Here is a 16407-nt window from a genome sequence, read left to right on the forward strand (position 1 = left end):
ATGTCTGAATAACTTTGTGTATATATATAAATATATAGAATAATAATAATAAAATTAAGCACATTTTGCATTACAGTAATGAGAATGTTTCCTTTGCATTACTGTGACAATTGGGAGTCACATGTACTTAATTTCATGAAAGGATTGTGAACTGTGACTTGAAATATGGCTGAAATACTGGCCGTGTTATTTAAAGGTTTCATGAGATCCACCAATGTTGTTGTCTTGGATTAGTTTCATCAATGTCATTTCATACATTCAACACGCCGCTTCTCTTTGACTTGTAATTTGAGGCCTGAATTGTTGCGATTGCTGAGTTTTAAATTCCTTCCTCTTCCTAGAATGGTACACAAACCTTCTTCTGATTCCTAGAAAAGTTTGGTGTTCTCGCACTCTGCTTACTAGAACTGTGGGAATTGGATTAAGTCTCTGGCCTTTATTCTAATTCAGAACTTTGTAGTCATCGGATGTCAAGGGGTCAACTGACCAGTGTGAAAGGCAAATCCACTCTCTATTGTACAGTGAGGGGCCAGAGCAGAGTTTCCCTTTAGCTGCCATCCCTCTTCAGCCTGGGAAAAATGGGGGAGGCAGCATGTCAATTAGGAATTAATTTTCTACCGCTCTCTGAAAAGGTCTCAGCCAACTTTTAAAACAAGGCTTAATTGGCAGGACGTTCAAATAGGGGTGAGAAACAGTCTGCTGTGTCAATACATCAGCTTTGAGGTGTATCGATTTATAGACTGATAAAAGACAAATACATATGGCCTTTTATACACTCCTCTGTTGTTTAATAGGCTGCATTATCCACTCCAGTGGTTTTATATTTTATGTACTTTAATTAGGGGCCATAGTATTAAAAGTCTGCATCTAAATCATCCTGTAATATCATTAAACTCTGTGTCTTAATGTGGAGAGCAATATAAAACATTCTTGATTCTCATTGGATGGAAACGGTAATGAGGTCAGATGCAAAAATGTATAAATGTTGCTCATTAAGATGGTTCAGACAGAAGCGTGACTCACAGCTAGGGGTTTATATATGTGAACTGTGCTGTGGGATGGGGTCATTTAAGGAAACCTTCTGCGTCATGAGTTGTTGTTACAGAGTGCGCCCCCTGCTGGCCTTGGGTCCGTGACATGTAGCAAATGCCACCTCTCATACAGAACAGAAAACATTCCTTAATAAATATGCCGTCATACAAAATAAATAAATGCATAAAAATATTAGATGACTTTTTTTTTGCTTGATGTTCTCATATTTATTCAGTTCGTTGCAGAGCTCAACAGTTAGTCTGGGCCAGTGTGAGAGAGTTTCAAGCCAGTTGATGCATCTGTCACTCGCCCTGACATTACAGTATATTTGTGGATCTTGTGCATGTGTTTTTTGGCTATCTGTGGCTATCTGTGATTGTATTGAACATTTATTGTTCTGAATTTTGCTAATATAATCATGTCATCAAGGTGGAAATCAATAGAAAAATCTGTTAAAATTGTAATGATTTGTTATAGTTTTAAAAATAATGTTAAAAATGTTGGCAGGGCATATAAAAACTAAACCAAGATTATCCAGCTGAAAAAAATCCTTAAAGTTGAGCCCTTCATTGATCACCCATCTTTTAGAGTGTAGAAACCTACATGCTCACATCCTCACAGGTTTGAAACTCCTACCAGCAACTTTTTCTGTGCCCTGACCATCATTGAAGGGATAGTTCACCAAAAAATAAAAAAAAATTTCCCATGATTTACTCACCCTCAAGCCATCCTAGCTGTAAATGACTATCTTCTTTTAGACGAATACAATCAGAGTTATATTAAAAAAATATCATGGCTCTTCCAAGCTTTAAGCCCAAAAAAGTGCATCCATCCATCATAAAAGCAATAAAATATCCATATTTAAATTTTTATAAACTATAATAACTGGCTTCCGGCAACATTAGAGTTCCGGCAGAAGAGTGACCTTTGACCTGACATATGACGTAGGATGTTGGAGTAGCATAAGCTTAGGTGAGTTTAAGCTTTTTTAGTGTAAGTAGTGTAAGCTTTTTTGTGGCTTCAAAATCTCGTCCCCCATGCTCTCCCATTATAAAGCTTGGAAGGGCCAGGATATTTTTTAATATAACTCCGACTGTGTTCGTCAGAAAGAAGATAGTTATATACACCTAGGATGGCTTGAGGGTGAGTAAATCATGGGAGAATTTTCATTTTTGGGTGAACTATCCCTTTAAGTGCTATCCCTTTTCTGAATGAATACTGACATCCCATAGTGCTGTACACTTCACTCTCTCTCTCTCTCTCTCTCTCTATATATATGAATTTTTTTCTAAACCTCCCTCTATGAGAGACCTTCAGAGACCTTTAGCTCTGTAATGGATTTCAGAAGGTTCTTTCACCTTTACATGAGACAAGTTTATGATTGTTTCTTTGTGTTTATATAGTTCCCTATATACCATATGCACCAGAGAAAGAAGCATGCAGCCATCTTTAGAATTTTGTGTTTGAACTTCCATTTTTGCGGTAACTCTGTATTAGGGCTGCTCGATAAAACTTAATTAACATGAAATCTTGCTTAAATTATGATGATTATGAAATTGCAAAGGCTGCAATTATTTTTAATGCGCAGCTTGTCAGTGAAGCATGGCTCTGTGATCAGTAGTAAATGCTGCTCCATCTGAAAGCACTGCGAGTTTGAGTCACTTATAACGTGCATTTAAAAAAGCAACACGCGTCAAACATCTTTCCAAACATGAGAAGCATTTATGAACCTCTTGTCCAATAAAAGACATTTACTAATATGTTTTTACTCCAAACTTCATAACATCAGTTGAGTGTTTGAAAACATCCTTCTGTGAGATGATGTGGCTTCTTACACAGAATAAGGCACACAACATATTATTTTATAGTATTCGATACAGTGAAAAAGGCTATGTCGATTAGCATTGAAGTATAAATATACTTTATTATCATTAAAATACCCAAGAAGGCTTGAGGAACTCAAATAAACCATATATTGTCGTAGTCATGTGTTTATTAGGCATGTTTAACTAATCAAAGCGCTTCAATGTTCTGTTTATTGAGCTACAGCGATAGTATGATGCCCATAGGGCTTGCCTGGAATGACGTACGTCTGCGAGGCATATTTGGAGTTTCTGTGCGAGAGCGCCCTCTGGCTTTCAGATGGAGAAGCATTTACTACTGATCACAGAGCTGTGCTTCACTGAGAAGCTGCGCATAAAAAATCACAGCCTTCGCTAAATCGCGTGCGGTTTAATTTCGTGCAGCCCTACACTGTATATTTCTGTGGCATCGCTGTCGAAGAGTAATTAGCTGGTGAAGTGGATTTACTTATTGTAGAGTTAACTAAAGTTGTCATGAGCAAACACATGTGAAGCATACTCCCATTCAGGCAAGATGCGGTCCTGCAACTATTTCCTTACTATGTTCTAGTAAAATACACCCTCTAACTCTCTCTTGTCACTATTTGGATCTTTTTCCCCCAGCTATTTATTAATTGTCCAGTAATTGTTTGGGATTTAACTCTTTAATGATTAACCGTGCACCTCCGACAGCAGAATAAGGTAAGACACAATCCCATGGTCACGTCTTAATGAGGGACTGCTGAGAGTCTTTTGTGCTGTGGAAAAGCCACCTCAGCAGCAGTGCGCTTTAAAAGCCAGAGGAGTCACACAGATTAGCAGAGTAAGAGGTGGACCTGTGGACATGTAAACAATAGAGCGGGTCATTCATACTCTAAGCCTGATTGTCCCCTCACTGTCCAGATGGCCTGCCGAATAAATTATACCAGTAGGTACAATGCATTCCAGTGAGGGGCTTTAGGCACAACTGTTTGTAGAGTCACACAGGGCTTTTTTCCCTGTCCTAACGATTATTAACAAGCACGAGCGGTCAGCGATTTGTCGTCTGTAAATGAAATTCTTGAGAAAGTAGGGGGGACAGTAATGACAGACGAAGGGTCGTGTGAACATGTGATTCACACAGCAAGGTACAATAGTAACTGAGGGTGTTGGAGATTTCTACTTTTGTGCCATCATTTCTATATATTTTAAATCTGATTGTCATCATTTACATAATAAATAAATTATTTGACTTTTTACAGGACAGCCAAGAAGTGTCAAGAGTTACAGCTTGACATGTAGCATTATACAGTAAGCTGAATTATTAGATATTACATATGCTGCCATTCAAAAAAGAAATTAATACTTTTGTTCAGCTAGGATGCATTTAATTGATTAAAAGTGACAGTGAAGACAGTTATAATGCTACAAAAATCTATTAAATGCTGTTATTCATCAAAGAATCCTGAAAAAAAATTTTTTTATCATGGATTCAACAAAAATATTAACCAGCACAACTGTTTTCAACATTGATAATAATAAGAAATTTCTTAAGCATGAAATCAGGATATTAGAATGATTTCTGAAGGATCATGTGACACTGAAGACTGGAGTAATGATGCTGAAAATTCAGCTTTACCATCACTGGAATAAATTACATTTTAAAATACATTAAAACAACTATTTAAAAATGTAAATAAAATTTCACAATAATATTGTTTTTACTGTATAGCATGAGACTTCTTTTTTAAAAACATTAAAAAATCTTACCAACCCAAACTTTTGAATGCTAGTATATATATATATATATATATATATATATATATATATATATATATATAGTAAATATCAATATTTACGTTATTATAATATTAATTTAAAATAGAATGTTATAGAATATATATTGTTTAAAATGAAATATAATTTTTATATTGATTGTCTAATGATTTAGTTATTACTGTGTCATTCAGGCAGAATAGTTAGGGTTTAATAACAGTTCTGCATTTTAGTTTTTGGACACATAATTATCTTTAAAAAATAAAATTATATATATATACACATATTTGTACACTGTAAACCCAAATAAGTTGGCGAAACTCAAAAAATTTGAGGTAATCAGTTATATCAATTTTTTAAGTTAGGAAATGTAAAGTTTAAGTAAGCAGAACTGGCAGATTTTAATTCTGTACTCCTACATTTTAATTACTCCTAACTTGAAATTTATAAGTATTTTGAGTATTAACACTTAATTTTAGTATTTATTCACCCTTTCGAGTGTCATGGCAAAGCATGCTGGGAAATAGAAATCCCAGCCCAGTTTCAGGTAAATTTAAGTGTGTCTAAATTAAAAGAAACAAGTTCATAAAACTCAAAACAATGAAACAGTTAAGATTACTTAAAATGTTTCAGTTTCATGAACTCAAAAGAAAAAAAAAGTTCTAAATACTCATAAAAGTTCATTTGATTTAACTAATTTTTTGTTTAATTTGAGTTTGCCCTACTTAAACCAATTAATTATTTTGAGCATTAGGGTTTACAGTGTACACATACATATATACTTGTTTTTCCCCATCTGTTGTATAATATATAACAATATAGAGTTATCGGTCACATGGCTTTTACGGCTCAGGTAATTGTTCATTTCATTTGGCAGTTGTCCAAAAATAGGTTAGTGTCTATGAAGCAAAGATGTCAGAAATCAATTCACATATTTCTGGATCTCTATACTGCAACTGCCATTGAGATGATGGTGATGCCAACACCAGGTATATTAGCCCGCCTTAGGCCGAACTGTTGCAGAGAGGGGACATTATTTTTACATTTGGCGTTATAAAAATGCTACACTGCAGCTTTCATTTGGAGCCAGCATAGTCATTCCAAGGATGATGTGTTTATTCTGTTCTCGAGACGCTTGTTTGTTTCTTGTATTTACAATCCATGTTAGTAAATCGCATCCAGTTCAGAATCATGGCAGAGTTATATTCGCTGCGGCTGGTAAGCTTGCAAGCCAGAGGGATAAATGTGTTTACTCTTGAAGTATTTGTCCCCTCCAAACGAAATGAAACTCCGGCTTTGACAGCTCCCCCCTCTCTGTGTGTGAATCATCTGTATCTGATCTCCCTGCACTAATTCCAATTTAATTGCCTGTTGCCTGCAGGCTCCTCAATAGTGGTAACAAATGGTTTGATTTTGTAGTCCTCATCAGGCAGCATTTTAAATGCAGCACTCTAACCCCACTCGAATGCCAATGAAGCCACCGAACAGCCTCGTGTTTACTAATGCTCGTCCTCCCCCCGCGCTCCTCGTCTCTGTTCCTCTCATATCTGATTAAAGGGGATTTGTAAGAATCGGCGAGACGCAAGCAGCCTCTCTCTCCATTGTAAATGATATTGGGCCAGAACAGGCGGTCTCGGCTTCTTGTGTATTTTCGTTTTAAGAGGCGAAGATGTTCTACGCTGGATAACGCAGTTTAATCTGTTTAAACGAAGTTTTGACATTAAAGTTCAGGTGTGATGTGGGAAGATGGCTCTGGCTCTGAATGTGAAATAGGAGCCTCTACTATGTATGAATTTTTAAAGCGTGCTTTATGATTAATGTGTTATCTTCAAGAGAGTGTATCTTCATTAATTCTACATAAGCAGGGCTAAAGCAAAATCCTAGACACAACAGAAAAAACATGGCCTTTAAGCTCCATGTCTAGACCAAATGGTTAATAGATGATTTGCTCTAGTTTTTCATTCATTACTGGTTGCATCGCCTTTACAATTGTTCATGTTTAAGATTATAATTAAGTATTAAAGGGTTAGTTCACCCAAAAATGAAAATTATGTAATTTATTACTCACCCTCATGTCATTCCACACCCGTAAGACCTTCGTTCATCTTCGGAACACAAATTAAGATATTTTTGACAAAATCCGATGGCTCAGTGAGGCTTCCATTGACAGCAAGAAAATTAACACTTTCAGATGCCCAAAAAGCTGCTAAAGACGTATTTAAATCAGTTCATGTGACTACAGTGGTTCTACCTTAACATATAAAGCGACGAGAATACTTTTTGTGCGGCAAAAAAACAAAATAACGATTTTTCAACAATATCTAATGATGGACGATTTCAAAACACTGCTTTCGAAGCTTTACAAATCTTTTGTTTCGAATCAGTGGTTCAGAGCGCCAAAGTCACGTGACTTCAGTAAACGAGGCTTTGTTACGTCATAAGTGTTTCGAAATTTCAATAGTTCACGTGACTTTGGCAGTTTGATCTGCGATCTGAACCACTGATTCAAAACAAAAGATTCATAAAGCTTTGAAGCTTCATGAAGCAGTGTTTTGAAATCACCCATCACTAGATATTCTTGAATAAAGTCGCTATTTTATTTTTTTTGGCGCACAAAAAGTATTCTCGTCACTTAATAATATTAAGGTTGAACCACTGTAGTCACATGAACTGTTTTAAATATGTCTTTAGTAGCTTTCTGGGCGTTTGAAAGTGTCAATTATCTTGCTGGCAATGGAGGCCTCACTGAGCCATCAGATTTTATCAGAAATATCTTAATTTGTGTTCAGAAGATGAACGAAGGTCTTGAACAACATGAGGGTGATTAATTAATGACATACTAATGACATAATTAATTACATAATTTTCATTTTTGGGTGAACTAACCTTTTAAACTAAATCATCCTGGAGCATTTGAACTCATTTTTAAGCAAACTGGCAACATTTCCATAGAATTACATGAAAGAATAACCTTGAACCATGTCCGTGGACCAGAATATCATAGAAACTTGGTGACTGGCCAAAAAGTAACCACCTAGCAACACCTTGACAACCATCCAGAACACCAAAACATCATGGCAAACTAAGTCAAATGTGTTTTCACTGTAGAATTTACGTAAGAAACATCATAACTCAATCCCTTCTGGAGATTATTTTACTGTGATCAGTGATATTTTTGTTTTCTTATGAATGCATTCTTCCCACATCTGCCTCATGCACTCCTGAACTCTGACCCCACTTACACACACCACACAATGAGCCAAACCACCCCAATTCAACTTTTCCCATGCTTTCTTCATCCTTTCTTCAGCCCATATGTGTTATGTGATAGCATTCAATATATTTTCTCTTAATTTTATGTTTTACTAAGCTTATGTTTTAGATTTAAAAATACTAAGACAGAGATATAAACATATTTTCATGAATTATTACACAGCTTGAATACTGGAATACTTGATTATAAGATTTTTTAAATGTTTTTGAAAGAGGTGTCTCAAAAAAGCTGCATTTATTTGATCAAAATACAGAAAAAAATGAAATATTAATACAATTTAAAATAGCTGTTTTGTATTTTAATATTTTTTATAATGTAATTTATTCAGGTGATGGCAAAGCTGAATTTTCAACATCGTTACAGTGTCACATGATCCTTCAGAAATCATTCTAATATGCTGATTTGCTGCTCTTGTGACTTTATTATTGTTTGATTCATTAATTACTTCCAATGCAGATTCCGATTCAGTACCTTATAGCATGTGAGCACTATAATTCATATTCCAAGAAAGAGACGTTTCTTAAATTCTGTATTTTGCCCAACACTTCTGTTGGAAACACAGTAAACACATTATTTTTTGCAGGAGTAGCTGGTGACACACTTCTTTCTGCTGTTGTGTGAGGTGTAGTGTGGGTAATGGGCAGCTCTGGAGTCTGTGGGAAACAGAGCAGAGCACCGCTACAGCAGCTGCTGAGGAGAGCCGAGTCTCTGACACTCACTTTGAGAGAGGAGCTAGCTCCATTAACAGCCCTATTCACCCGGCTTAAGCTACTCTGTCAGCCACTTCAGAACCATTAAAGCTCTGCTGGGAGCTAGACACAAACGAACGAGGGAGACAGAAGGAGAGAGGAATGAGGAAAAATAGAAGCAGGGGATGCTCTCAGAGGAACTGAGTGATGGTATAAATAGTTGGAGTTGTAGAGGTAAATTATTCGTAAAGACATTAAACAGTAGTGAAGCTAAGCTCCCTCTCTCTCTTCCCCTCATGCTTTCTCTTTCTTTACCACAGTCGCCTCATATATTTATGCCTGTGCTGGATTGCCTCGTTTTTTTTTCTTCTGAAAAGGGCTGACAACACAAATATCTGTTATGTGTCTGATATAATGAAGCTCAAGAATGTGTCATCATTTGTATTTCTCCAGCATTCACAGTGCGATTTGCCTTGAATGTTTTTCTTCTGCTTTATTTGTGAGCCGTGGAGCTACAATGGTTTCCAAAAGAACTTGTATTTTCAGAATAACAGTCTGGGAGGACAATTGACCTGAAAAAATGTTCATAAATTTCAGAATTCCTAATCAAATTTAATATTAATTAATATTTTTAAATTATATCAACTTTTTTATATTATTTTTTATTTTATTTTTTGCAAGAACATCTAACCTTCTATACATCAGAGTTCCTGATCAATGACACAAATTTATTACATTTGATTAGTGACCTAGAAAAGTACAGAATTTGAAATGGTTCTTTATCATTTTACATTCTTTCATATTTCTTCTTTAAATAACCCTAAGTCCTAAAACTTTGTACTTTCAGATCTTTCATTTTAGTCAAAAAAGTTTTCATGGGTGAATATCCACTCCCAGCCCCTGAATGGCTCTTCGTAATCAATGTCGGCCCTTAAAATGAAAATAGCAGACATTGGGCAACTCGTCTGAGTACATTTACACAAAACTCACATTACAGACGAGCTGTCAGTGAAGTGTAGAGGTTCATTTTTATGTGTCTGAGGCACTAATGCTTCTTTTTTTTACTCTGAGCTCTTTCGTAAATGCTGATTGATTGAGTGAGAAGTCAATCCCAGCCTGCTGTTCACGAGCCCACCACTGGGCATTCACAAAGATTTTAAATTAGGGACAGCTTTACTTGAAAGATACATTATTGATTGGCCATAGATACTGAAAGCACTGTTTTTGTTGTGGAGAGAAGAGAAACTAAGGCAATACGTCTAAGTCTCTTTAACCCCATCCATTACGAAACATATAGACTTATTCATTCATTTTGCAACATTGTACTTAGCTACAAAATGGATGAAGTCCAAATTCTGCATTCTTTGCACTAAACACTAATTGAACTCCCAAACCCTCTTGCTTTTTGTCTTTCTTCTTAAGGCTCAGACATGGCAGTGTTTTGTCTTCTGTGTGGGAAGCGTTTCCAGACCCAGAAGGCTTTGCAGCAGCACATGGAGATTCACGCCGGCATGCGCAGCTACATCTGCAGCGAGTGCGAACGCACTTTCCCGAGCCACACGGCGCTCAAACGCCATCTCCGCTCGCACACAGGTGAGCTTTACCTGAATGTCACTCACACTGCCGATATCTGAGTCATCTAAAAGCACATTAACAACTTCACACCTCTTTGTAATGCAGAAAAGGGCAAGCAGGCCACTAGCTGAGATGTGGCAAAGTTTCAAAAAGAGTTCAGAAGGAGCATGTTCATATAGTCTTGCTAAGGTTATATAAACCTCTTACTTGTCCTCAGACAAGCCAGATTTTTGAGTATCGAAAAAGTCAGGTATTATCACATTTATGCTCAAGAACCACCCACCTAGGCAAGTGCAAAAAAATAAAAAATAAAATAATGGCTAGTATTTCTTTAACTTGCTCAAACTTATCTTTTCAATGAAGATTCAATGCCAAGAACATCTCAAACTTTGTCAATCCAGTGACTTCTTCCAGCATGGAAACTTGTAAACAAAACTTTGCCTTCCTACAGTCCGTGGGCGGCCCATCTGAGGCTTTGACTGTTTTCTGACAGTCTTTTGTCTCTTTATCTTCCTCACCTCCCCCTTTCTCTCGACAGTTTCCTTCAGGGTAACTTAAAGCTTAAATCAAAGGGGCCATTACAGACTGTAGGTCAAACCCAACCTTTTTTTTTTACCATTCTACATTATGAGAATGTCTGAGTGTGATAATTCAATTATCAAATAACTTGAAAATTATGACAAAAAGAGGAAATTTTTGTGGAGGAAGGACGTTAGATGAATTTTAATGAGGTAGGAAGAAACATTGAGAAGCTCTTATCAATGCAACAGGTAGGATTACAGTATATGAATATGCTCCTTCAAACATTTGTTAGATACTCAGTTTCCTAAATGTGAATCAACATTCATTACATTTAGTTAGAACAGACTATATCAGTGCCCTTTGTATAACCATGTTCAACACAGTTATCTCTGTTCTTTCTTTCATAACAAGACAAACAGAGACGAATGAATCTGTATGGTTTAACAGTGAACAGAAAGAGCACAAAATGGACCTACTCCATTTGCTTGCAAGAGTGCATCTTTCTCTCACTTTTGCTCTCTCTGTCTGACCTGAAATACCAGTAAGATTGTCAGAGACAGTTGAAGTCTAGACTCAACATGTAAATTTTTGATAAGACGGGCCAGAAATGAAGTGAGGTTGATTTTTAAAGAGTCAAGGCATTAAGTATGCGCTCCATCTCGCCACAGACCGCCGAGTACATGGTTTTTCCAGAACAACATCTGAAAGGACATTCCGACACTCCTAACGGAGTCTGAGTAAATGTCAACTACTGTAGCTATTTCACCAAGCAAAATCTTGCGGTAACAACTGTGCATAAACTGTGCTAAGTGTAATTACTTACTAAAATTTTGGTGTTTTATACCACATATCAAAGGTATAAGTGGCCAGTAGCTGTTCACAAAATTTGATGTGAATCCACATCTTTGCTCAATAAGCTACATGTTCACCAGTATATGTTGTGTTTTGGAGGCTAGTATGCTAGTGTCACTACCAGGCCTCCTAACTAGCTAAACCAGCAAGCCTGCCTTGGTCAACCATTGTTATAAAAAAAAAAACATGGTGGTTAACCAGCATTTTTGCTGATGAACAACGATAGATATTGGTCCACCAACACTTACCAGAATAAATCATCTGGTCTTTTCATAAATGACCTGTATTTCAGCTTAGTATAGCTGTATAATGTAGTATAGTAGCTAGGGTTGGGAATCGAGAAACGGTTCTTATCCAGAACCAGTTATGTTTTTTGAAAAATACCAGAATCGCATGAAATTCATTACTTTCGGTTCCTAAAGCAGTTCCAAAAACGCTGGGAGCGTATCCTAGTAGTAGAGCTGTGTGATTTCCTTGATACAGAAAACACAGATGGAATCGCAGGATCAAAAAACTGCTATCTAAATATGAAGTCTGCACGTTTCGCGTGTCTGTGAATGTGCAGTGTAGTTTCTTCTGCCTCACATACTCATGCTCATGTGACGCTAGTGGTGTTTTCACCGTATGCCGTCTTACTATGAGGAAACAAATACATGAACTTCATCTCCGTATCTGCTCTGAGAGTCACTTCAGAAGCATTTTACGGCTTAATTTGATAAAGCTATCATCAGATACAAACCTGAAACTCTTCCACTACAACCTGCCAAAATAAGAGTTCAGTTTAACTTGAAATTATAACAGAAATATATTACCATTGTATACTAAATCGTAGGATAATTATGTAGTAGTAGTAATAATAATAATAAAATTTATTAAAACATTAACCCTCTGTAGATACAACCCTCTGTGACCCTATGTATACAGTAAATATCTGTTGCAATGTTTTGTTGTAAATATTTTTGTGAATACATTTGAAAAGATTGATTTAAATTGTTAAAGGTTCATGAATTAAATGGACTACCACTGTTTTTGATTATACATTTCTATTAAATCCTAAATCACAGAATCCATAACAAATAAAACAGATGACACTACTTTTTTTTTTTTCTTTTTTTTTAAATGTGTGTAATTGGTTGATGTTTTGGTTCTGTAAAAATCATTTGACAGTAAGGAAAAAATACAAAAAGGATTGTTTGAGTATCGTTCATACAGTTTTTTATTTAAAAAAAAAAAAAAAAAAATTAATAGAACCGGAATCAGAACCAGGAAATTTCTTACAATTCCCAACCCTAATAGTAGCGTATTTTTAGGATGCAACAACAAAATCATAACCAGTAAATAAAAAATTACCCACAACATAACAGGTAGGTAGACACCTGACAACATCTACCTGTATATTTCATATTATCTGCATTGTATTTACATTGTGAGGGGCAAATCAAACAATGGGCTCCGTGCATCTCCAGTTGCTTCTCTCTTTATTCTGCACATGCAGCCTGTTCTCATTAATATGCCATTCCTGTTCGCTCTCCATTTCACTGCCAGACCATTTGCAGACAGTGGCGGCTGTCTATGTTCACAGCTGTGTTTGATGGTACGGAGCACAAAGCTCACATTGCTTATGGCACAGACAGTCTCTGCAGGTCGGTCGGCCTTGACTTTCAAGCCATTTTGTCAGGCAGGGCAAAGCTTATTCAATATTTAACAATGTAAAATTCACTCCTTTTTATTTATTATGCAGCAATAGTGAGTAACCTAAAACATGCCATCATCAATAAACACTTTAATGTACATTGACGTTGCATTTTACTTCCTGTACGACATTGTCGGCACAACTATAGACTTTGAAACATGGAAACGCACCGAAGCTGATACCTGTGGATATTTCCTCCAACGGGTAGTTGATGCTAGTGACGTGTTCAGAATGCGCACGCAGTAGACGGCGTTAGCGCATTAGCATGCCTGTGGTGTTGTGAGTCTGGCCTGCCTGCTGCCCGCCTCTGGGCAATTAACTTTAATGACAGACAGGCTGGAGGGCTTTCAGAAGGTGCATCGGATAAGTTGATACAGATGCATAAAGACTGCCACTCTATCTATCATCTCATATCTGTTCACTAGGGATCTCATCTGTCCCAGCCTGCTTTTTTTTTCTCTCAGCCCAGATAGAAACCTATTCATCTCAGCCAGAAGTGTATTTGAATGTGAATGGTTGGCCGTGATTGGCTTAGAGAACATGCTCTGGGAATTTCCGCATTGTCTCTTAAGAGGAAGGTTTAAGTTGGAGCATGACGGAACATAACAAGAGATGCAATTTATTCCTGGGCACGGCTAACACTTGGACAGGGAGATAATGAAGAGCATAGGTCACCGCCGATGACTTTAAAGCCACGTCGCCCCGGCTGAAATGTATTAAATATTACAAGCGTTATATGCCGCTGCTGTCTGAGGAAATGATATGAGGGGCTGTTAGTCAGAGCAGGAAAGCAATTAGCAATCGGCCGGCGTTTGAAATCACCACATATCAGACTCGTACTGAACACTGACATTAGAAAAGCCAGCGGAGAGAAATGTGCCGGATAATTCCCTTTCAGCACCTTGTGATGTTTACTCAATATTAATAACTTTGCGAGCTGCATCAATACATGTGAAAAACAAACATTTCTTTGTGATCTCTAAGGAAATGTTCGATTTGTTGTTTATTGTAGAATGACTGAAAAATCGTACCAGCCTAAGGTGGTCAAGTAGTTGAAGCTATGTTTTGAAATATGGTTAACCAGCTCGAACGGGTCAACCTTAGCCCCCTGTCAGCCAACTAAGCCGATTTGGAACTAATGACCATCTTTGACCAGCTAGAAACCATGTACAAATAGGACTGGGTATTGATAAAGATTTGATCAGTGTTGGGGTAACGCATTACAAGTAACTTGAGTTATATAATCAGATTACTTTTTTCAAGTAACTAGTAAAGTAACGCATTACTTTTTCAATTTGCAACAAAATAACTGTTACTTTTTCAAATAAGTAACACAAGTTACTTTGTTTTCATGCATTTCCTTCAGCCTGAGGCTTATTCATTTAACTTTTGGTGTGAAAGGGCCTTAACATTTGCCAAAAATAAAACTTTTTTGTTGTTATTAAAAAAACAAACAAGCAAGCCCAGCCCAGGTGAGAAAAAGTAACGCAAAAGTAATGTAGCGCAACTAAGTAACTAAGTAGTTCAGTTAGTAACGCAATATTGTAATGCATTACTTTTAAAAGTAACTTTCCCCAACACTGGATTTGATTAAATTGTAGTTCATAGGAAACTCTTGATTTGATTCTTCTTCAATTCAGTGTTATTATTAATTATAAAAAATAAAAAAAAATTAGAAATGCTGCTTTGGCAACTAAATGAAATAAAATAAGTTGAATTTGAAGTACTAAAATTACTAAAACAAAAAACTGAAATTAAGTATAAATGTAAGCTAAATAGAAATATAAAAAAACAAAAACAAATAATAAAATCACATGCAATTTCTAAAATTAAAATGAAATATAAAAGCTAATTCAAAATACTATAAAAAAATACTATAATAACATATAATAATGCTAAAATAACACTAATTTGATTGGATTAGTTCCAATTCATTTGGGTATTATTTATATTTAATGTCCATTTTGCTTACAAATGAAATATGAAAGAAATCCTCTCTCTGCTAATGCTGTAAATTATAATGATTCAAACCAGTAACTCGTCTTTTTGAACTGTTCATTAAAAGAATAATCACATATGAGTGATATGTTCAGGAATCACTGGCGACGTTTTTGATTCATTAAAAAGAACCGACTCATAAGCATAATTTTTTCATGAATCAGTCTACACTGGTAGCACTGTATGGTTTTGATTCACTAAAAAGAACTGACTCATTTGAAGCGCACTACACTGGTGTCATGTTTTACGTGCGGTAGTAGCGCCAAGACTTTGGAACAGCTTACCCTTACATGTTAGGGACGCTGACTCTGTACATGTTTTTTAAAATACAACTTAAGACGCACTTGTTTGCCATGGCGTACTCTTCTTCTTGATCATTTTTATTATTATTACCTTTTTTTTTTAATATTGTATTATTATTGTATTATACTGTTTTTATACTGAGATGATGTCAAGCACATTGGTCAACGTGTTGTTTTAATAGTGCTATATAAATAAAATTGCCATTGCCATTGTTGTTTATTCCCTGCAGCGCTGCTGGAAACCATGATACACATTTTTGTCCGATCAAAGGCTCTCTAGAATAAAAAAGCCACTTCCCTTAATTACAAAAAAATGTATTCAGGTGAAAGACTTAATCATTGTTTCTCTGCATGACAGGTGACCACCCGTTCGAGTGCGAGTTCTGTGGGAGCTGCTTCCGTGACGAGAGCACGCTGAAGGGTCACAAGCGCATCCACACCGGAGAGAAGCCTTATGAATGTAACGGCTGCGGAAAGAAGTTCAGCCTCAAGCACCAGCTGGAGACCCACTACCGTGTCCACACAGGTCAGTCACATTCATTCCAAAGGTTTATAGCAATTCACCTCATCTGCCCAGCCCTGCGGTCCAGCTGATGACTGCTTCACTTTAAAAGTGATTTCAAAAGCCGTAGAAGCTCACAGGTTAATAGACACACACTTGGAACACACTGACCTGCTCTTCTTGCATGCTTTGCGTTTGGAGATATTTTACCCAGCATGGTGCCTTCAAGCAAATATGATATAATAAAACAAGACAACAGCTTTGTAAAATGATAAATGAATTGTATTACATTGTATGGCCCCAGTTTTACGCTGAAGAATTTAGATCTTGACATTTTCAGGTCCACACTAGATTAAATTCCTTGTATCTATT

General features: G+C 36.4%; 1 protein-coding gene across 1 annotated transcript in view; it reads left to right on the forward strand.

Moving 5' to 3' along the window:
- zbtb16b (zinc finger and BTB domain containing 16b) overlaps positions 1–16407 on the forward strand; it is a 63377-nt gene that overhangs the window by 40219 nt on the left and 6751 nt on the right. Inside the window, exons 5-6 of the mRNA XM_051862319.1 lie at positions 10014–10184; positions 15892–16059. Of these exons, the coding sequence (XP_051718279.1) occupies positions 10014–10184; positions 15892–16059 (339 nt within the window). The remainder of the gene's footprint in view (positions 1–10013; positions 10185–15891; positions 16060–16407) is intronic.

This window comes from Ctenopharyngodon idella, chromosome 15 (genome assembly GCF_019924925.1).
Source record: "Ctenopharyngodon idella isolate HZGC_01 chromosome 15, HZGC01, whole genome shotgun sequence".
NCBI classification, from domain to species: Eukaryota; Metazoa; Chordata; class Actinopteri; order Cypriniformes; family Xenocyprididae; genus Ctenopharyngodon; species Ctenopharyngodon idella.